Genomic DNA, 22604 nt, shown 5'->3' on the forward strand with positions numbered 1-22604 from the left:
GAAACCACCAAGAATAAGTCTTAAAAAGTGTCATGGAGATGCTGAAGTGTTGCTCTTCTGCTGTGGGGCTTCTGGTTCTAGTTAAATGGCAGGCCACTGAGAGTTCGACTGTGCTCCAGTAAGTAGATAGTAACAGAAAGTGGGCTTGTTTCTATTTTTCTATTCTTTTTATTTTTACTTTTTTTGGGGTAATCACAAGGGCCGGGGGCAGACACAGAAGGACTGGGAAGTGAGTGTGGTCAGGGTACATGATTTGAAATTACCAGAGAATCAATAAAAATGTTATGTTGGAAAAATTAGCAATGGGCTAAAAATGGAATGTACATTATGTCTATGCAGGAAATATAGTCTGTGAGGGAAATAGCATGCTGTTTTCACTTTTCCAGATCCTGCAATATTTGCAACATGGTTTGGATGAATTAAGCTTTTAATTTTCGAAGCCACTCAACACCTTCCTTCATCTCTCTTTCTCAACTTAGTAAGATACTATTGAGATTCGTAACAATCAAAACAGTTTCTGTGGCAGTTAACCTGGACAGCACTAGCAAGTTCCTCATTCACTAAACTGGGAGCTAGTCCCCAAAAGTCCTTAACTTTGTCCCTCCAACCTTTCCAGTGTTTTGTTTTGTGTTTTTATAAATCCCTCACTTTTTGAAGTTCCTAGTGAACTTTTCCTGAGTGAATTCTGATTAAATTGAACAAATCACACTAAGATTCTAGCGTTATCAGCTGGTTGTGTAGAGATGGAAGAGCAAATGCTCAGTATACGTAAGCTTGTGGGGTCAATAGCCCAAATTTAAAAAAAAATTAAGAAAAAAATGACAATCCAAGTAATATTTCTTTAGCTGAAATTTATTTTGGCTTATAGTTCTAGAAGATACAGTCTACCATGCAGGGGAATGTATGGCAGCATTTACAGAAGCAGAAAAGAGGCCATGAATTTGAAAGAGAGCAGGAGGGGTATATAAGAGTATATAGAGGGCTGGCGAGATGGCTCAGAGGTTAATAGCATTAGCTGCTCTTCCAGAGGTCCTGAGTTCAATTCCCAGCACCCACATGATGGCTCACAACCATCTATAATGTGATCTGGTGCCCTCTTCTGGTGTGCAGGTGGAACATTGTATACATAATAAAAAAAGAGTGTATAGAGGGAGAAAATGGGAGGAAGAAGGGATGTAATTATATTATCATCTCAAAAATAAAAGAAATAATTAAAGAAAACCAAAGAACAGAAGAAAATGGTTGGTCACTTTGCATCCAAGACAAGAAATAGAGAGCAATGAATGGGTGCTCAGCTTTCTCTCTCTCTCTCTCTTTAAAATCAACATTTTAGTTTTAATTATGTATATGTGTCTGTGTGTGGGTATGTGCATGAGTGCTGGGTGCTCATAGAGGCCAGAGTGTACATGTTTTTATTTCCTCAGATGAGGGGATGGGATCAGAGCCATTCCCAAGCCTTTCTACCTCTTTCCAAACTCTTGCTGGCTGATTCAACTTAGCTATTCTGGCCTAAATTCCTCTCCAACCTGACTGATCCAACTGGCTTCTGACTGAATTGCTCTGTCTGGCCTCAAACTAATTCTGGCAATATGTTTTAATCTTCTGGCTCCTTCTCATTCTCTGGCTTTTTCTGTCTTCACCTGTGCTAAATTGTTCTCTCTGCAGTCTGTCTCTGCAAAACTGTCCTGATATGAACTCAATCTCTCTTTCTCTCTCCTTTTGCTGTTTGTTGTAGTACATTTAAAATGAGTGTAGGGTTATATAATATTTATTATTAGCTCCAAGATTATCACTGTGGTATTATCTAACATGCTATCACAAATAATAAGACACAGACATCAGTGCAATCACTGGCAAAACATGCTGTCATTATTACTTAAAAATCAACAGATCCAGTGGGGTAGCTTATTACATAAGTCTAATTAACAGTTGTCAAAATGAAATATTAAAAATAAACATCCCAAACTTTTTATGAACATGCAAAACTGAGTAGACTAGGACTGAGAGCATCTAAGTTCAAGAAAAGAGCAGACCAAGTAGTACAGGGTAACCATTCTACAACTCACAGACCCAAAGAAGAAAAGTAATAAGGAGGACCCAAGGGAGGACGCTTAATTCCTACTCATAAGTAGAAACAGAAAAGACAGTGCTTCGGTTGAAGAGAGGCGACAGGGTAGGAGAGAGAGCACAGAGAGAAATGAGGATCAATATCAGACCTGGAGAGAGCAGGGACTGGAAGAGAGAGGGCTTGCAGAAAGAAGAGAAATCTTGGGCGGGGACTTCTCTGTGACAAGCTGGGGACCTATGACAGGGTAGACTCCTGGGAGGATATGAGGCTGACTCCAGTTGAGACTCCTAGTAACAGGGGTCATGGAGACTCAAGAGGACACCCACTAACTAGACACTACTCCTAGTGGAGGGAGGGGAACACCAACACACCCACAAAAAACTTTGACCGTAAATTTACCCTGTCTAAAAGATGGGAAAGGAGAAAAATAAAGCAGAGGTTGAGGGAAAGTCCAACCAATGACTGAGACTCACTCCATGGGTGAGAGCCAACCCGACATGATTAAGGACACTCTGCTATGCTTGCTGATGGGAACCTAGTATAGCTGTCCTTTGAATGGCTGCACCCAGAACATGGTGGAAACAGATGTAGAGACCCACAACCAAACAGTAGGTGGAGCACAGGGAGTGGGGGTGAGTGGGGGCAGGGAGGGGAATGAAAGGACCCAGAGCCCATAGGAGCACCACAAGAAGACTGTCAGAGCTAACTAACCAGGGCCCAGAGAGCCTGTGGAGAATGAAGCACCAACCAAGGACCATGCGTGGGCTGGACCTAGGGCCCCTATAGAGAGAAGCCTATGGGCAGCTTGGTCCTCATACGGATTCTCTAGTAAGGGGAATAAGGGTTGACTTTGACATGGACTCTGTTGTCTGCTTTTTGATCACTTTCCCCTGGCGGGGCTACTTTCCTTGTCAGGCGCCCTGATATGCTGGAGTGAGGTGTGGTGCTGCTCCCTTCTCTGAGGAGTAGGAGAGGGAGGATAAGGGAAACAGGGAGGGAAGGTGGGACCAGGAGAGCAGGAGAGGCTACGCCGGAATATAAAATGAAAAAAAAAAAAAAAAATTAAACCTTTCCCATGTTAAAAAAAAAAAAATTAGAAAATTCGTGTTTTCCTTTCACATAACTAGGAGAAGTCCAATTTATAGCAGGTTTTGTGATTTGACTGACACTTCCTTTGCTAACACAATGAATGTTAGGACCTTGGGCAAGTCAACTAACATTTCCTAATTTATGAACACCCTACAGTGTTTTTGGAATGGATCACACGCTTGCCAAATATCACACATATGTAGGTGGCGAGGCACTTGGGAGCGTTTCTCTCCTGAAGCCTGCGGGTACTCTCCTCAAGTGCGTTTTGTCATTTTGATTAATCGGTGAGCCCTGACTTTTTTCTAGGTCACGTTACACCCGGTCACCTTTGGATACATGCCTCAGGAGTTCTGAAAGAAATCTTAAGACACTGTCCGCAACACCGAGGTGGACCTGTTAACAAGGAATACGCTTGTCAGAGAAGCTACGGAGGCTTCACGCTGGCTGGAAGCCTACGCTGCACTACCTCGAGTCCCCAAACGCAACCCGGAAAAACAAACAAACCACACTTCCGCCAGACACAGGGAGGGTGGACTACTCTGAGAAACCGAACCGGAACAGGAGGGATGAGGCCCGCCCACAGAGGAAGGTGTCCGAAAGCGCCGGGGACTACAGCTCCCATAAGCCCGCGGGGCATGGTGACGGGCAGGCGTCGAGACATAACTGGACAGGCCTTGCCCAACATTTTATATCAAGGTAAACGCCGACACCGCGGCTGCAAGGGAAGAGTGACTTTTGGTTCGCAAAGAGTACTCGTTTCGAGTACTCTTCCCAAACCCATCCTAAGCCGACCAAATGACGCTCCCAACTGGGCGTCCTTGGGATTTCCGGCCACAGGACCCCAGCCTGTAGCCGGCCTGGGGGGCTGTGCGCGACCCCCGGGCGTGGAGTGGGTAGTGCGGGGGCTGGCCAGCGAGCCCTCCCGGCTCTGTGTGCCCGCTCCGCCGTCGCCCGTGGCGGGAGGCACCTCCATCCCCGTTCCTAATCCCCTTTTCTACCCGTCAGCGTGCGTAAATCCGCAGGAAAGGCAGAGGGACTGGTCGTCCTCGGTCGCCGAGGAAGTGTTCGCGCGAACTTTTTCTGGCTCAGTATCTCCCACAGTTTAACCCACGAGGCGACGCGGTGAGGACCGCCGACTCTTTCTAAACAAAGCAAGCAAACAAACAAAAAGCCAGGCGGTATCCAGGCTTGGAATCCTGGTGCGTCACCGGCGCGGTCTCCACAGCCCGCACACAGCAAGCCCGGGTCCTGGCAGACCGGCCGGGGCCCCGCAGCCTCTTCCCCACCCGCGAACGCTCACCGCGCGTCACCGCGGCCGGGAGGTGGGTGGGGTTTGCCGCACCGCGGCGGCGGCGACTCCGGGGCGGGGCGGCGGGGAGGGGGCCCCGGCTGAGACTGCTCCGGAATGGGGGGTGTGGCTGGCCGTCCGGCCTCTGCCTGGTGGGACGCGGGGTCCGCTGCTCCCGGCCGCGCGCGCTCCGAGGCCTGCGGCTAGAGATGCTCTTCCTCTCGGTGAGCTGTGTGCTGTTTGTGCCGACTGGGAGGCAGTCACGCCCCGCGGAGGAGGAAGGAACCGGCGGCCTCGGTCGCGTGGCCTTGGTTGGGCAGGGCGGGGGGACCTGACCAGCCCCGCTCCCGGGCCTGTTCACTGCGGGCTGTCGTAACCAGCGGCTGCGCTCCTTTCCAGTTTCAGGCAGGCTCTTGGGAAAGCTGGTGCTGCTGCTGCTGTCTGATTCCCACCGACAGACCTCGGGACCAGGGCCGGCGCTGGCAGCTGGAGATGGCGGACGCGAGGTCGGTGTATGAAACCAGGTTTGAGGCGGCCGTGAAGGTGATCCAGAGTTTGCCGAAAAATGGTATGTGCATTGAGCTCTCCTTTAATACCTGTCAGTTGGCTCTAGTCTACCTTTTATTTTATTTTTTTAGCGCCCCCTTTCATTTAGTCATTAAAAGGAATGTAATTGAAAGAATGGTATTGAAGGTGATTTGATTACCCTCTAATCTTTGAGGCTAAAAGCGAATGTTTTATCCAGATTTTAAGTAGTTTATATCGTTCCTTATTCGTCTTTTCACTTAATGATTTCGGATTTGGGTCTGTAAAAAAACAAACAACAAAACGGGTGGGGTGTGTCTAGTGCCACATAACTCAAAAGCATGTAATATAAACCTTTACAAACTTTTGATATGAAGTCAAAGGAAAGAACATTCACTTGTAAAGTGATTGTTTTCACTATGATGTGTTTAGATATGATTTTTCTTTCTATGCATCCTGGTAACAACTGGCAAAACTTTTGTAGTTTTTTGACCAGTGTTTAGTCATTACTAAATTTTATTTTCCCTTCAATGTTCTAAACAGAGAATCTTGTGATTTATTTTTCATAATAAATTAGCTTAAAAATTATCTTAAGCATTTGTACCGTGTATGCTAGATTTGTAAGCCAAGTCACACATGACATTACTATATTACTTAGTATTTAATGTCTTCTCACTTGTCATTTATCATCGTTTGGCTAAATAATGAATAGTCAGCATAGTTCATTTCAGTAAAATTTTTCAAAGCACAGTTTTGAAAGCTTGTAGGGCATGTGTTACCATGTGCAGAGCCTGATTTAGTTCCTGCACCCCTCCAAAACAGTGGCACAGTAATCCCGCTGCTTTGGAGGATCAAGAGAGCTGGAGTTAGGCTTAGTAGGGAGGTGCTTGTCCAGTGTGCAGAAGCTCTGGGCTCGGTGGTGACTTATTTTATACACTTAACACTCTATTGGAGGAGAAAACACGGAAGACTAAAAGATAAGTACAAATAAATTAAATGAAGGAAGGAATACTAAGCCCAGTGTGATGGTGCACCCCTTTAATCTCAGCACTCCAGAGGCAAAGGCAGGTAAATCTCTGAGTTCAAGGCCAGTTTGATCTGGACAATGAGACCCTATCTCAAAAAACAAACAGTCAAACAAACAAAAAACAAAAAAAGAAATAATATAGGAACTCAATTAGATATTGATATATATATTTTAAATTTATTCACATTAGTTTTCTGCCCCCATACCCACTCTGTGGGTGTCAGATCCTCTGAAATTGGAATTACAGACAGTTGTAAACTGTCATATGGGCACTGGGATTTGAACCTGTGTTCTCTGGAAGAGCAGCCAGTGGTCTTAATCGCTGAGCCATCTCTCTTGCCCCATATAATGATATTTTAAAATGCTCAATTAACAATATTTATAGGAAAGTATAATTTACGAGTTTTATGTAAGTAGTATGTTCACTTTCTAAACCATGAATTTTATACTTTTTTGAAAACTGGTAAGCTAGACCTGAACTTTCGATTCTTCCTACTTTATTATTTTTCATCTTACTTATTAAGAAACCTATATATAATGAGAAACCTGAATATAATGGATTGCAGGGAAGCCAGTTTGGGCTACATAGTAAGATCCTGCTTTTATATATATATATATATATATATATATATATATATATATATAAAGTATTGCAAAATTAAAATAAACTTGTTAAATGGCTCTTGCAACAGATATGGTGGGCTGTAGTTCAGTTCGAGATGTTGCCTGGGGCCTTGGGTTCAGTCTTCGAAGAAAAAAGGGTAGAAGGCAGGCATGGCTTGATGGCAGAGTAGGTATTTAGCAGGCATGAAGCCATCAAAAATACAGAAAAAAGTTTCACCCCTTCCAAAGAAAAAGTAAAAAAAGGCGCTTGTCTTAGGCAATATTCAATGTACTGTTCCTAAAGCTAATTGATATGAACTGAACAGTATTTGCTGCAGTGAATATTTAAATAGTTTTGTAGTTTTTTTTGTTTTGTTTTGATTTTTGAGATAAAAACTCTATGTAGCTCAAGCTGTCCTCAAATTTGGGAGAGCCTTTGCTCCTGCCTCCCAAAAGTCAGGATTATAAATATGCTCTCCCATGCCTGTCTTATAATTATTTGTTTATTTACTTGTTTATTTGTATTTATTTATTTATTGGCAGTAATGGGGATTGAACCTTGGGCTTTCAACATCCTAAGGAAGGGCTTTACCATTGTGCCATGTTTCCAGACTTATTCTAATTGTTTGGTTGGATTTGATTATTTTGCAATGAGATCTTGAAGCTTTTGTTATTTATTGCTTAATTTTTATTTAATGCCTAAAGCAATCAGGAGTTAGAGAAATGATTCAGTGGGTAAGAGTACTTGCTGCTTTTTCAGAAGATCAGTTTGTTTCCTAGCCCCCATTCCACCTGTAATTCTAGCTCTGGGGGATGCAGTGCCCTTTTCTGGCCTCTACTAGTGCTTCTGACAAGCACATATACACAGGTGCACAAATAAAAATACAGTTACACACAAAACTAAGTTAATGAGTTATATAAAATCTTTTAAAATAGAATCTTAGATATTAGAAATGTATATTCAAACATCTGTTATATATATCATAGGAACATCTTTAGGACAGAAGTAATGCTGTCTTATACTTAGTACATTCAATATATATCTCATTTTTTGTTTATATACACTATACTATGTAACATTTACCTAAGTCAATAAATTTTGTTAGCTTTCTGAAGATATGAGATGAAGTTGTTTAATTTAAAAATTTTTATTAAATTTTTGTGTGTGTGCGTACTTGAGGAGCTCAGAGGTTAACTGATTGGAGTGAGTTTTCTCTTTCCATGGTGTCTTGGTTACAAGTGCCTTAGATATGCTGAGCTGTCTCACCCCCCCCCCCTTTTCACTGTTTTTGAATTTCAATTTATATTTGTGTTATTAACTCATTTAACTGTGGTTTTTCTATCTTTATTTTTTGCTGTGTAAAGAATAACTATCTTGTTGAAATACTGTGTCTATACTCTTAAATGTTTATAGATTATATAGGTAGTTATTAGTGTGACTTCGGAATTAATTATACATTCTTGGCCAAACCTGAACTACTACTTTGTCTATGTTGTAATTTCTAGTTAAAAAACACAAAAAAATGATTAACTTTTGATTACTGAATGTAGTGCTTTATCCATAATTTATTATCTTTAAACTATCTGTATAGTTATTATTTTTATAATGATTTTTGTGTTTTAAAGTAATGAGCACTGGGCTGGAGAGCACTGGGATGGCTCAGCAGTTAAGACTGCTTGCTTGCACTTCAGACAACTTGAGTTCCGTTCCCAGCACTCAGGCCAGGCAGCTCACAGATGCCTGGGACTCTAGCTCTTACCTAGCAGGTACCTGAACTCACATGCAGATACCCACACAAGCATGCTGTCTTAGTCAGGTTTTCATGACAGTGGCAACTCTCATAAGGAAAACATTTAATTGGTGCTGGCTTACAGCTTCAGAGGTTTAGATCATTATCATCATGGCGGCATACAGGCGACCTGATGCTGGAGAAGGCGCTGAGAGTTCTATATCTTGATCCACATGCAGCAGAAGCCACTGAGTGCCACAGTGCTGGAGCTTGAACATATATGACCTCACAGCGTGCCCCCAGTGACATACTTCTTTCAACAAGGCCACACCTCCTGATAGTGCTACTCCCTATATCCAACCATTCAAACACAAGAGTCTGTGGAGGCCATTCTTGCTCAGACCAGCACATAATTACACATAATTTAAAAAAACAAACAAGCAAACAAACACAAATAGTTTTTAAACAGAAAAGTGAAGGAATAATCTACATATCTACCCACTATCCAGAAACTTCTCCCTTAAACATCTTAATGCATATTTTGTTGTACCTGCTTGGTAGGAGATAAATTCTTCCTCTGTAGACTTGGCTGGCGTGGAACCTACTATGTAGCCCTACTGTTCCCCCCCCCCCCCCCGTGCTAGCCTTCTACTTGTGATCCTTGTACTATTTGTAGTATTTACAAATAGTGTAAATGTGATCCTTGCACTACTTGTACTATTTACACATGCACACACACTTATTTAGTCATCGCGTGTGTTTTTGTTTCTCTTTTTAAAATAATTTGTTTATTTTTATTTTATGTACGTTGGTGTTTTGCCTGCATGTGTGAGGGAGCTGGATCCCCAGGAATAGGAGTTACAGACAGTTGTGTGCTGTCATGTGGGTACTGGGAATGGAACCTGGGTTCTCTGGAAGAGCAACCAGTGCTCATAACCACTGAGCCATCTCTCTAGTCCATTGTTTTGGTTTTTCAAGACAGGGTTTCTTTGTAGTTCTGGCTGTTCTGGAACTCACTCTGTAGAACAGGCTGGTCTTGGACTCAGAGTTCCACCTTAATATGTGTGAATGAATTTCTGCCTGCTGGTTTGCCTGTGTACCTTGTAAGTGTCTGATGTTCATGACGACCGGAGATAGAGTTATAGATGGCTGTGGGTTGCCATGTGGGTGTTAGGAATCGAACTTAGGTTCTTTGTAAGAGAAGCTAGTGTTCTTAACCAATGAGCCATTTCTTCAGCCACTGTTGATAGCACTTTTAAAGATGTAGCCCATGGCAGTTCAGTGTCCAAGTGGGTTACATAGTAATGGGAACAGGGACTGCCTCTGACATAATCTGATTTGCCTGCTCTTTGATCACCTTCCCCTGAGGGGGGAGCAGCCTTACCAGGCCAAGTGGATGACAGTGCAGCCACTTTTGATGAGAACTGATTGACTATGATCAGAAAGAAGAGGAGAACCTTCCCTATCAGTGGACTTGGGGAGGGTCATGCATGCAGAAAAGGGAGGGAGGGTGGGATCGGAAGGGGAGGAGGGAGGGGCTTATGGGGGGATACAAAATGAATAAAGTATAATTAATAAAAAATTTAAAAAAGAAAAAGATGCTTTCTTCCTTCCTCCAGTTAATATCAGGTCATGAAATTTCTTATGCCATTATTTTTATTTTTCTGCAATACAGTTTTTAGAACTGTAATTAAAAATTACTTTTTAATAGTTATTTTACTATTTAAAACAATGTTTCTATTTATGGCTCTTATTGATTATTGAAACTTAACAGTACTTGTTTATATAATTGGAGAGTTTAAAAAGATGTATGCTGAGCAGTGGTGTACACCTTTAATCCCAGTATTTGGAAGGCAGAGGCAGGCCTATCTCTGTGAGTTTGAGGTCAGCTTGGTCTTTAGAATGAGTTCTAGGACAGGCAAGTCTACACAAAAAAACCCTGCCTGGAAAAAACAACCAACCAACCAAACAACCAAACAACCAAAAAACAACCAAACAAACAAACAAAAAAACCCAAGCTAAAACAAAACAAAAGAAAACCCCAAAACATGTTACCTGGGCATTGGTGGTGCATGCTTTTCGGAGGCAGAGGCAGGCAGATCTCTGAGTTTGAGAACAACTCAGTGTATAAATTGAGCTCCAGAACAGTCAGGACTACAGACAGAGAAACCCTGTCTCAACAAAACAAAACAAAAATTAAAATGCTAGAAACATAAAAAACAAATATATTAAGATGGATAATAACTTCTTATGCAAAGTAAAGCTCCCGTGGGCAAATGGATAGCATAAGTGAAAAAGCTACATGTTTAATTTGGTTATTAAAATTTTAACAGTAAATATCAACTTCTTGGCAAAATTTCAGATTTTCACTAGATAAAGGACTTTGTGGGAGCATGAACTTTGGTTAAATGTAACAGATTTCACAATTTCTACCTCTAAAGTTTGTACACATTAATTTCTTTTTTATCTCTCTCTCTCTCCCTTTCCCTTCCTTTTTTTCTGTTTGTTGTTTTTGAGACAGGGCTCCTCTTTGTAGTCCTGGCTGTCCTGGACTGGCTCTGGACTGGTCTCAAACTCAGAAATCCACCTGTCTCTGCCTCCAGAGTGCTGAGATCAAAGGCATGCAGCACCACTGGGCCAACGTTAATTTCTTTGAAAACAGTTCTTCACATATTTCTTTTAAATGTAATACTTGCTGGTTATTTCAGTTACATTTATAAAATGGTCGCTAATTTATTTATTGAACTTATTAAACTCCAGAACTTTTGAAATCAAAGGAGATGTATCCCAGGTGTGCTGGCTCCTGCCTTATGTCAGCACTCTGGAAGCTGATGCACAAAGACTGCTGTGAGTCTGAAGCCATCTTGGGCTGCATGGCAGCTGCATGGCAGTTCCAGGCAAGCCCGAGATCCAGCGTTTTCTGTACAGACAGAGAGACTCTATCTAAATACAACCAAACCAGACCAGAAAAATCACTATGAGTGTGGTATGCCTAAGCTACTAGATAGCTTTTCATATGAGTGATATTTCCAGTTGATTTGTGTTTAATTTGTATTTCCCATAGGATCCTTTCAGCCAACAAATGAAATGATGCTCAAGTTCTATAGCTTCTATAAACAGGCAACTGAAGGACCCTGTAAACTTTCAAGGCCTGGATTCTGGGATCCTATTGGAAGATATAAATGGTAATTTCATTTACAGCACTAAAAAAGAATTTTCATTTAAGTGAGTTAATTATATAGCTGTTACTTACGTGTATATGTGTATGTGTATATGCATAAAGCATCCTGGGTATTGCTCACAGTTTTATTCTTTAAGTATCCTTAATACACTTTTACATAATCAATAAAATCTTGGGGAAGATAGGAAAACAGCAAAATGTCAGGAGTAGGTACTTTACAGATGGAGACTAAGAATGCTTGCACTTCGTCTTCCTTTCCTTTCACAGGAGGTCCCCAAGATCAGTCCCCCTTATTAAATGAACAAGTTTGATCCTGGCAGTACAACTCAGGAATTCTAGCAGTCTGAGATAGAGGCAGGTGGATCAGGAATTCAAGGCTAGCTGTGGGATATTTGGTGATCAGGTTGTAGCCTGTGGTACATGAGACCGGTTTTCAAAAAAGAACAAAATAAAAACAAACAAAAAACCTAACAACAACAACAAACACCATAAAATTCCTTATCTCTGAGCTGCCTAAGAAAATAGTGGCTTGTGTTTGTCAAGTGAGTTGTTTGCTTTGAGACTCTAAGGTAATGTGTAACTAGCCATGACTAACCACATTACTGACTGCTACGTTAACTTTGATCTAAGGTGACTTCTGACCCACTGTACTTGAGAAGGAGATTGGATTCTAATGGTATAGTTAAAAGAGTCATGGAATTCTTAGATGCTCTCCCATTTTCTGAATTGACTAATACTTGTAAGCAGCTTGATATATTTGAGTACTGCTGCAGACTTACAAATACCTGGCAAAAGTTAATTTTAGATTTTACTTTATCAGCAGAGTATGGTGACTAGTGTAACATGTTTTCAAATAAACTATTGGATTCACAGATGAGGAAATCATTTTTTTCCTTAGATTTGATCTTTGGCAGAGTTAACTGCTTTTCAGAAAAATGTATGAACCAGGATTTGTGTTATTTATTTATTTATTTTTTTTTTGAGACATTCTTATCCTAAAATGCATATGCAGCCAAGGATGACTTCACCTTCTGCTTTCCCTCTCTGTCTTCCCAGTGTTGGCTTACAGGCAAGATTATAAGCATCAACTACGATGCCTAGTTTATTCCATGCTAGGGATTGAACCCAGGGCTTTGTGCATGCTAGGCAAGTACTTTTACTGCTGGAACTACATCCTCAGTTCTTCCCATCTTTAGTTCTAGTGTTTAAATTAGTTCTGTATTTAAATTAATGGGAAAAATTTAACAAGAAATTCAGTTTGTTTACATCATGGCTTTTACAGTTCTCATAATCCTTTAAACTATTCATTACTGTTACCGTTCTTTTTGTTTTGTTTTTTGTTGGTTATTTGTTTGTTTGTTGATTGGTTTTTCGAGACAGCATTTCCCTGTATAGCCTTGGCTGTCCTGGACTCGCTTTGTAGACCAGGCTGTCATCAAACTCACAGAGATCCTCCTGCTTCTGTCTCCCTGAGTGCTGGGATTACAGGAATGTGCCACCATGCCCAGCTACTGTTCCTATTCTTGATAATGATATAAAACCTTTTTTGAGGCCATGGAAGAGCTGAGAAGGCTCAGCACTTAAAAGTACTTGATACTCTTGCAGAGTTTAGTTCCTAGCATCCACACTGGGTGCCTGTGACTCCAGTTCCAGGCGATCTGATGCTGTTTTCTGACCTGTGAGGACAGTTGCATGCAAATGGTGCACATATGCACACTCAGGCTAACATACATACACAGAAAAAATAGATCAGATCTTTGTGGCTGGAGACAGGGCTCAGTGGTTAAGTATGCTTACTTTTGCAGAGGACCTGAGTTTAGTTTTCAGCGCTCATATGGTGGCTCACTCCTTCCTGTAACTCCTGTTCCAGGGAATCCTACAACCTCTTCGGGCTTCTGTGAGTTCCTGTACATAAGCGGTGCACATAAACTCCTTCAAGCATACACACATGCAAATAAATAAAAAAATCACTGAAACCTTTTAGAGGGTCCATAGGAAATATTTATGAATAGTTTAAGTCTTCTGTGGTCTATATATATATGTATGAATGGGTTGAATGTTTAGTGTTTTAAAATCCTATTTTTATATTTTCAAAAATTAAAAAGATTACATAAGGCCATTTGCATGCATGTATGTAATGTACTTTGAGCACATTCCTCACATACTCTGTTGCCCTTCTCTTCTCCCCATCTTCCATTAGTCCCCTTGGTCCTTTGTTTCACTTAACTTTCATGTCATCAGTACAGACATAATTTTATGTATAAAATTTAAGATCCATAAATGAGTGAAAACATGATGTTTGTCTTTCTGAGAGTTATTTAATTAATTTCATTTGATTTTCTCTAGTTTTATTCATTTTTCTGTAATTGGCATAACTTAATTCTTTAATGCCTTCAGGCATGAGCTAGCATGCCTAGCTAAAAAATCAAGTATCTCCTGTTATTATTTTTATATTTAAATTTCTAGGGATGCTTGGAGTTCATTGGGTGATATGACTAAAGAAGAAGCCATGATTGCATATGTTGAAGAAATGAAAAAGGTAGGGAAAATAATTTATAGTAGAGAATAAACATATTCAAAACAGCTTGAATTTACTTTGTGTGTGTGTGTGACAGTAGTTAGGATTAAACTCATGCCAGTCGACTACTCTACTATTGAGCTATATGTCCAGCACCTCTAATTTGATTCTTTTGAGGCAAAGTCTTTTTTAAAATTATATTTATTTTTTATAATTTATTCACTTTACATCCCTTTTGTAGCCCCCTCTCTCATCTCCTATAGGTCCCACCCACCCTCCCTGTTCCCACTGTCCTCCTCCCCTAGTCCTCAGAAGGGGGGAGCCATATTCCCCTACCATCTGACCCCAGCTTGTCAAGTCTCATCAGGACTGCCTGCATCCTTTTCTTTCCTGCCAGAGGGAAGTGATCAAAATTTGGGCAACAGAGTCCATGTCAGAGACAGCCCCTGCACCCTTTACTAGGGAACCCATGTGGAGACTGAGTTGGCAATTGGCTACATCTGAGCAGGTGTCTAGGTCCTCTCCATGCATGGCCCTTAGCTGGAGCATCAGTCTCCATGGACCTACTGGGCTCAGATCCTTTAGCTGTGTTGATCTCCTTATGGGGCTCCTGTCCCCTCTTGGTCCCTCTACCCCGCCACTCTTCTATATGACTCTCTTTGCTCTGCCCAGAGTTTGGCTGTGATTTGAGACAAGGTCTCATGTAGCTTAAGCAGCATCAGAGTTGATAAGTGGCAGAAGACAACATTATGGACAGCTACCACACAGCCTAGTTTTATGTGTTAGAGATAGAGTCCCATGGCTTCATGCATGCTAGACAAGCACTCTGTTAACTGAACTACATGTTCAGCCCTGTCTGATGAGCTTAAAAAATGCTTTTGAGGGCTGGAGAGATGGCTCAGCGGTTAAGAGCACTGTCTGTTCTTTCAAAGGTCATGAGTTCAATTCCCGGTGACCACATGGTCACAACCATCTATAATGTGAACTGATTTCTTCTGGCAGATGTAAATGCAGATAGAACACTCATATATGTAAAAAAAATAAATATTAAAAAAATGCTTTTGAACATAAAGGAAATCTGTAACAGTGGAATTAGTCTCCCCAACCCACAGAGGGTTTTCAACAATTTTTATTTGGAGAATTTAGAAAGATATTTTTTAGTATTGCCTATGCTACTTTTATGCCCTTTGTTGCATTTTCACAACCTTTATGTAGTAGACTTTAGAACAGAGGGCAGAGTTTAATCCTTTTAGCTGTTAGCTTTATCAGTAGCATAAAAACAAAGGAGCATTTCAAAAGCAGGGAGAATCAAAAGGCATTGTGGTTTGATAGTTCTTTCTTTTAAAAAAGTTACACTTAGTTATTTCTGAGTATGTGTGTTAGAGTGCATGTGATACACTCAGAGGACAACTTGTAGGAGTTGGTTTTCTCCTTCTATTGTACGGGTTCTGAATATTGACCTCAGGTTGTTTGGCTTGGCAGTAAGTGCCTTTACTCACTGTACCATCTTGTCAACCTTTCTTAACCTCAAATAGTGTATACTTTTCAGGATATATTTATAAATTCAGTATAAAGTTGAATTGACATTAATATTTATCCATTTTTTTCTACTTAATTTTACAGAGTAATGGTTTAGCCACAGTTTAAAGTGAGAAAGGGAAGTAGGAGTGCCTATAATTCTAGCATCCTGGGCTCTAAGGCAAGGGGATTGCTAGGAGTAGAGGGCGCTCTGGGTTAGTCAAGCACACATTAAATCCCAGACCTTTGGTGGCTGTGTCAGGAGGACCTCTGAGTTCAAGGTCTACATAGGAAGTTCCAGGACAGCCAGGGCTACATAGTAAGATCCTGTGTACCTCCTACCCCCCTCCCCACAAAAAGAACCCCAAACCTAAAACCAAACAAATGGATGGTTCTACTTATCTCATAGTCTTGAAACTATCAATGTGTTTATCAGTTCCTGCTTTATCTTTATGGATAGCATTTCATTGTTGTGCCACTGTTTCCGCAGTACAACTTAAAGATTATCACATAGAGTTTTGTGTGAAACCTGTGTAAAATAGTCTTTTAATGAAAATACTTTTAAACATAAAAAGTTGTTTTACTTTATATGTATGTGTGTGTGCCTGAGTGTATGTGGAGCACACACATGTAGGAGCCCTCAGAGGTCAGAAGTGTAGCTATAGATGGTTGTGAGTCACCAAATGGGCTCTGAGGACCGAACATGGGTCCTCTTTAAGAACATCAAGTTCTTGTTAACTAACAGCTGAGCCATCTGTCCATCCCCAAGAAGACTTTTAGATCTTTAGTATAAACATCTTTAGTTTGTTTAAAAAAAAATTCTGTTTGTATACATATAATTTATAGTAGTCCCTTTGGGAAGTCAGCTAACTTCAAATCTGAAAATTATTGACAATGTGGAAATAGTAGATTCTATACAGCTACAGATCAAGTTAATAGTTGGTGATTTTACAGTATTTCTTTCTCTTAATTACAGATTATTGAAACTATGCCCATGACTGAGAAAGTTGAAGAATTGCTGCATGTTATAGGTCCATTTTATGAAATTGTAGAAGATAAAAAGAATGCCAAGAGTTCTGACTTGACCTCAGGTTGGATGATCTTATGTTTCTTTTCAAGATACACAGTTTTGTCCACAAGGTTGGGCCAGGCTGGCTTCTAACTAACCATATTCTTGCTTATTTCCCTATATTCTCAGATTACAAGTGTGTGTAATCCTGTTCAGCTCTATTTTCATTATTTTTTAAAATTCAGCCACTGATATATTATGCATATACTAATACCTCTATGTCTAATTCTCTTTTTAAATGTTTTAATTTTATTTTATATTTCACAATTTATTCATTATGTGTCCCAAATAAAGCCCCCTCCCTCAGCCTCCCAGTCCTATGCTTCCTCTCTCCTCTCCCATCTAATTTTCTCTTTTACTTTCACATGCCAGTCCGATTGGAGAAAATCTCTAAATGCTTAGAAGGTAGGAATAATGAAATCCATGTAAAACTTTTGTTTCAGATTTATAGTGCATTGGGGTGAGAGTGATGGCTCAGTTGTTAAGAGCACTTCCTACTTTTCTAGAGGACCACCTGTGCCAGGCAGCTAACACCTGCCTGTTACTCCAGTGTCATCAGATGCCTTCTTGGCTTTGTGGCCACCCACATGCACATGAAATACACTCATACTCACATACTCTCAAACATCAAAGTCGATAAGTAAAGTGGCTGCAGAGACAGCTTCAGTGTGTGCGGTCAGGCTGCTCTTCCACAGGTTCTGGATTCAGTTCCCAGCACTGACATGGTGACTCACAACTGTCTGTGACTCTAGTTCTAGAGGATCTCGTGCCGTGTTCCAGCCTTTAGGGGACCAGGCATGAGAGTGGTGCACCAACACACGTGTAGCTGAAACACCCAAACATAAAATAAAGTAATTTAAAATACTAATAGAAAGAAAAATAAATACTGAAAAAGTTTCCAGGGAAAGATAATTTTTCACAAATACATAAAACATAAATTTATCATCCAGAAATTGTTTCTTTTAAAGATTTATTGATTTATTATTTATACAGTATTCTACCTACATTTGTGCCTGCAGGGTAGAAGGTACCAGATCTCATTATAGATGGTTATGAGCCACCATGTGGTTGCTAGGAATCGAACTCAGGACCTTTGGAAGAGCAGCCAGTGCTCTTAACCTCTGAGCCCTCTCTCCAGCCCCTCATCTAGAAATTGTTATCCAAAGCAAATACATTATACTGAGATTCTAAACTGAAAGTTTCAGCCTCTTATTAAAATATGCCAAGTGGTTCACTTTTATATTACAGAACTATAGAAGAATTTATAGTTTTTTTGTGTTTGTTCTTAATTAAATAAAAAAAATTTTTTTTAGTTAGTATACTCATGTCACTGTGCAAAGGGTAGAGGTCGGAGGGCAAATTGTGGGACTCCGTTACTTCTTTCTGTGAATACTAAGGGATCAAACTCAGGTCCTCAGGGTTGGCAGCGACTGACTTTATGCACTGAGCCATCTTACTGGCCAGTTTTGTTTTGATAAATATTTTTTAAAATGAAAAATGTTAGTAATACCATGAATTAAATGTTTTTCTATCTTATTTTTAAAGTATTTATTTATTTAGAAACCATTTCTTGTTCTAACAGTAACTTTGAACTCATGTATATAGGGTGGCCTTGAATCCTGGATCACTCTGTTTCTACCTTTCAAGTTGTGGGGTTACAGAAGAGTGCCACTGTGCCTGGCTGCTCCTGTACTGCTTGCTTACTTACTTATTTGTGACAGTCTTGCTATGTAGTCCTGGTTGGCCCAGAACTATGAAGAGGAGGCTGGCCTAGAACAATTATCTTCTTTCTTCCAACTCCTACTACTGAATCATCCCTGGGCCCCCTGCAGTGGGCTTTCTCTGTATAGCCCTGGAACTCACTCTTTAGACCAGGCTGGCCTCAAACTCAGAGATCTTCCTGCCTGTGCCTCCTGAGTGCTGGGATTAAAGATGTGTACCCCCACTGCCTGGCTAAGTACTGGAATTTTTAAGTTTTATGAGATGGGGCCTCATTGTAGGTCAGGTTGGTCTAGAACACTGTGTAGCCCAGGCTGGCCTTGAATTCATGAGACTCCTGTCTCACCCTCCCAAATGTTAAGCATACCAGTATGAGCTATTATTCTTGGTTTTACCCATTTTAAACATGAGTGTTTGGGGCTGGAGAGATGGCTGAGAGGTTAAGAGCACTGACTGCTTTTCCAGAGGTCCTGAGTTCAATTCCCAGCAACCACATGGTGGCTCCCAACCATCTGTAATGAGATCTGGTACTCTCTTCTGGCATGTATGCAGACAGGATATTGCCTATGTAATAAACGAATCTAAAAAAATAAACATGGGCATGTGCAGTGTGGCTTAACTATAGCAAAACAAGCTAAAACAAGACATCTCATGAATTCAAATTTTCATGAATAAAATTTTCTGTGTGCTTTGAATTTTGTTGTTACTTTCTCAGTAAAAGATTTGAAGGGTTGTTTTATATTCCAGGAAGTGTTAAGCAAAATGTGAGATTTGCTCTTGTTGGTGATTATTAACATTTTCTGCCTTAATCCTTAAACAGAAATGAAGCTACAGGAATAGATTTATATGAAAATTATACATGCTGCAATTAAAGATTAGACTGCCATTCCTTTTTTTAAAGGTATCTTTTCAATAAGTAATAGTAGTATAGCAGTAATAGTAGTATTTCAGAGCAGCAGTCTTCCTGTACCATAATCAGAGGATAGTTTGCTTCTCTTAGGTAGTAGTGGCTGCTTCTGGGTGTCACTTTGTATCACATCATTTTTTAAAAAAAAATATTTTAAATTTATTTTTAAATTAATTATAATTTATTCACTTTGTATCCCAGCTATAGCCCCCTCCCTGACACCTTCCCTCCCTCCCTCTTCTCTTCCCTTGTCCCTTCCCATAGTCCACTGATAGGGGAGGTCCTCCTCCTCTTCCATCTGACCCTAGCCTATAAGGTCTCATCAGGACTAGCTGTACACCTAAAAAAGCTAATCAAGAAGGAGGACCCTGGGTAAGATGTATGACATCATTTTCATCTGACTTGCTTAGAGGAGTTGGATTATACCTCTTTCGACTTCACTCTTACTAACTTAATAAATAATTAATTTTTTTTTTTTTTTTTTGTGAGCATCACATTAGATGTAGAATGGCTAAACCTGGGTCTCATTTCACAGTGTTTAATCTGCTGGCCCAAGGCAGGTATTTGATTAATTCTCTGAAATCTTCCTGTCTCAGCTCTCTACATGCTGGGACAATATGTGTATGTCAGCGTTTGTAGTCTCTTAAGAATTTTCCAAATCACGGGCTGGGAAATGGCTCAGTCACTGCAATGCTGCATAAACAGGAGGACCTGGTTTTGGATCTCTAGTGCATATGTGCAGAGGAGGGTCTATCTCATGTTCGTTAGTCCAGTGCTGGGAGGCAGGGCCTCAGGGTCCCTAGGGCTTCCTGGTCAGCCGATTCAAGCTACAGCCTCACTGAGGAAATTACTTCTCAAAAAATGTTTTGGCACAGTGGCATTGCTCATGAAGTAAAAGCACTGGTTACCCACACTGAAGATCTGAGTTCAGTCCCTGGGCTCTACAGTTTGTCATTTGTCTTTCTCTAGTGCGCTGTGGTGAATGAGCCCAGAAAGACATACAAAATAAATAAGTATTTGTTAAAAAATGAAGAAACACAACAAAACAAAATATAACAAACATTCAAAATTAAGTTGGAGATAGATTGAGGAAGACACTTCATGTCAACTTGTATACCCCACATTCACCCACACATGTGTGCACCACTGCCATATACACACAAACATACATGACTATTTACACAATATTCATTTACACACACAGAAATAAAAAATAAGGAATTTGGGCTGGAGAGATAGCTTGGTGTGTGAAGGCTCTTAACACCAAGCCTGACCACCCGAGTTTTTATCCCCGGAACCCCCATGGTAGAAGGAGAAAACCTATTCCCACAAGTTGTTAGGTATGTTGTGACATGTATGTGCACACACACACGACACACACGCTACACACGATCACTATCATAAACAAACATAATAAAATATTTGTTAAAAAAGGGCTTGTGAGGCTGGTCAGTGGTGGTGCATGACTTTGATCCTGGCCATTTAGAGCCAGTCAGTTCCAGGAAAGCCAGGGCTATGCAGAGAAACCTTGTCTAAAAAAAAAAAAAAAAAAAAAGGGGGGGGGGGCTCAGCATATTGGGCGGGTGTGGGTGCTTGCCTTAGATAGAGCCTAATGATCTGAATTCCATTCCCAGGGTGAGTGTAGTACAGGGAAACAGCTGACTCCTGCAAGTTGTCTTTTGACCTCTTAAATGCAAGGTGTGGCCTGTGCATTGTAGCTCCTGAGTATCTGGGATTGCAGAGTGTTTTGCTTCTTGATACTTGGTTCATCTTTGCACGATTCTTAGAATCTGCTAGTGAATTTCTACTCTTGGGTCAATGGAATTTTGGACGGGGTCACAGTGAACTTAGATTCCCATTTACTGAGAGCTTTTTTTTACATTGTTTTGATCATTTGTAGTGTGTGTGTGTGTGTGTGTGTGTGTGTGTGTGTGTGTGTGTGTGTTTGGCAACAAGGTTTCTCTGTGTATTCATGGCTATCCTGAAACTAGGGTTGTAGTTCAGGCTGGCCTGTAACTCACAGTGATCCACCTGCCTATGCTGGGAATAGAGGTGTGTGCCACTAACACCCTGGCCTTACATTTTCTTTTTCTTTTCATTTTTCTTTTCTTTTCCTTTTCTTTTCTTTTGTTTTCTGCTCTTCTCTTTCTTCCTTCTTTCCTTTCTTTCTTTCTTTCTTTCTTTCTTTCTTTCTTTCTTTCTTTCTTCTTTCTTTTTCTTTCCTTTCTTTTCTTTTTCTTTTTCTTTTTCTTTCCCCCTGATACAGGATTTCTCTGTGTAGCCTTGACTGTCCCAGAATTGCTTTGTAGACCAGGCTGGCCTTCAACTCACAGAGATCCTCCTGCCTCTGCCTCCCCGAGTGCTGGGATTATAGGCTTGCACCACCATGCCCAGTTAATATCTTTTTTTGTTAAATATTTTCCTAAATATTTTATTCTTTTGTATTCTATGCAATTGTAGATTGAATTATTTTTTAAAATTTATTTTTTGAGTTATATATTGTTACTATATAGAAATAGAATTGATTTTGGCATATCAATCTTACATGTTTCATTTGCATTTATTCTAATGGTTATCTATCTATCTATCTATCTATCTATCTATCTATCTATCTATCTATCTATCTATCTATCTACTTTTGAGGCCAGGTCTCACTTTGTAGCTCTGGCTGATCTAGAACTCATAAGAGGTTCATCTGCCTCGGCCTCCTGAGTGCTGGGATTAAAAGTATGTGTCATTATGCCTGGGATTTATTGTATTGTATTGTATTGTATTGTATTGTATTGTATTATATTGTATTGTATTGTATTTAGAATTTTCTATACATATAAGCATGGCATATATAATAGATTTTTAAACTTTTAAAGAATTGTTATATGTATGGTTGTTTTGTCGGCAAGTGTCTGTGCCCCACTTTTGTTAAGGTTCCCTTGGAGGCCAGAAGAAGATCTCAGATCCTCTGGAGCTGCAGTTGCTGATGGCTGTGAGCTACTGTGTGGGCACTGAGAATTGAACCCAGGTCCTTTCGAAGAGTAAACAGGGTTCCTTTAGGACCAAACTCAGGGCCTTACGCTTGGTAGGCAAGTGCTCTATCATTGAGCTAAATCCCCAACCTGTACACAGTATTCTTAACCACTGACACAGCTCCTATATCATTTTGTCAAAAGATTTATTTATGTGTATTTTATGTTTATGGGTGTTTTGTCTGCATGTAGCCTATATGCCACTTGTGTGCCTAGTGTAGAAGAGCTCATCAGATTCCCTGGATCTCAGTATGGATGATTGAGAGCAGCTTTATATGTGGGTGGTGTTTGTTTTGTTTTTTGAGACAAGGGTTCTCTTTTTTTGATTATGTCCAATTC

General features: G+C 40.5%; 1 protein-coding gene across 8 annotated transcripts in view; it reads left to right on the forward strand.

Annotated features, from left to right (window-relative positions):
* The first annotated feature begins 3608 nt into the window (after positions 1 to 3608).
* Acbd5 (acyl-CoA binding domain containing 5) overlaps positions 3609 to 22604 on the forward strand; it is a 47890-nt gene continuing 28894 nt past the window's right edge. Inside the window, exons 1-6 of one of the 8 annotated variants that reach the window (XM_055608533.1) lie at positions 3609 to 3853; positions 4845 to 5013; positions 11395 to 11515; positions 13978 to 14050; positions 16524 to 16638; positions 16989 to 17021. In XM_055608533.1, the coding sequence (XP_055464508.1) occupies positions 4938 to 5013; positions 11395 to 11515; positions 13978 to 14050; positions 16524 to 16638; positions 16989 to 17021 (418 nt within the window). In that variant the 5' untranslated portion in view covers positions 3609 to 3853; positions 4845 to 4937. Of the gene's footprint in view, positions 3854 to 4236; positions 4480 to 4543; positions 4670 to 4844; positions 5014 to 11394; positions 11516 to 13977; positions 14051 to 16523; positions 16639 to 16988; positions 17022 to 22604 lie in introns of those variants that run through there. The other 7 variants (XM_055608538.1, XM_055608535.1, XM_055608536.1 and 4 more) reach the window with 7 other exon arrangements.

The sequence above is a fragment of the Psammomys obesus genome, unplaced genomic scaffold, assembly GCF_907164565.1.
Source record: "Psammomys obesus unplaced genomic scaffold, mPsaObe1.curated_primary_1811, whole genome shotgun sequence".
Taxonomy (NCBI): domain Eukaryota; kingdom Metazoa; phylum Chordata; class Mammalia; order Rodentia; family Muridae; genus Psammomys; species Psammomys obesus.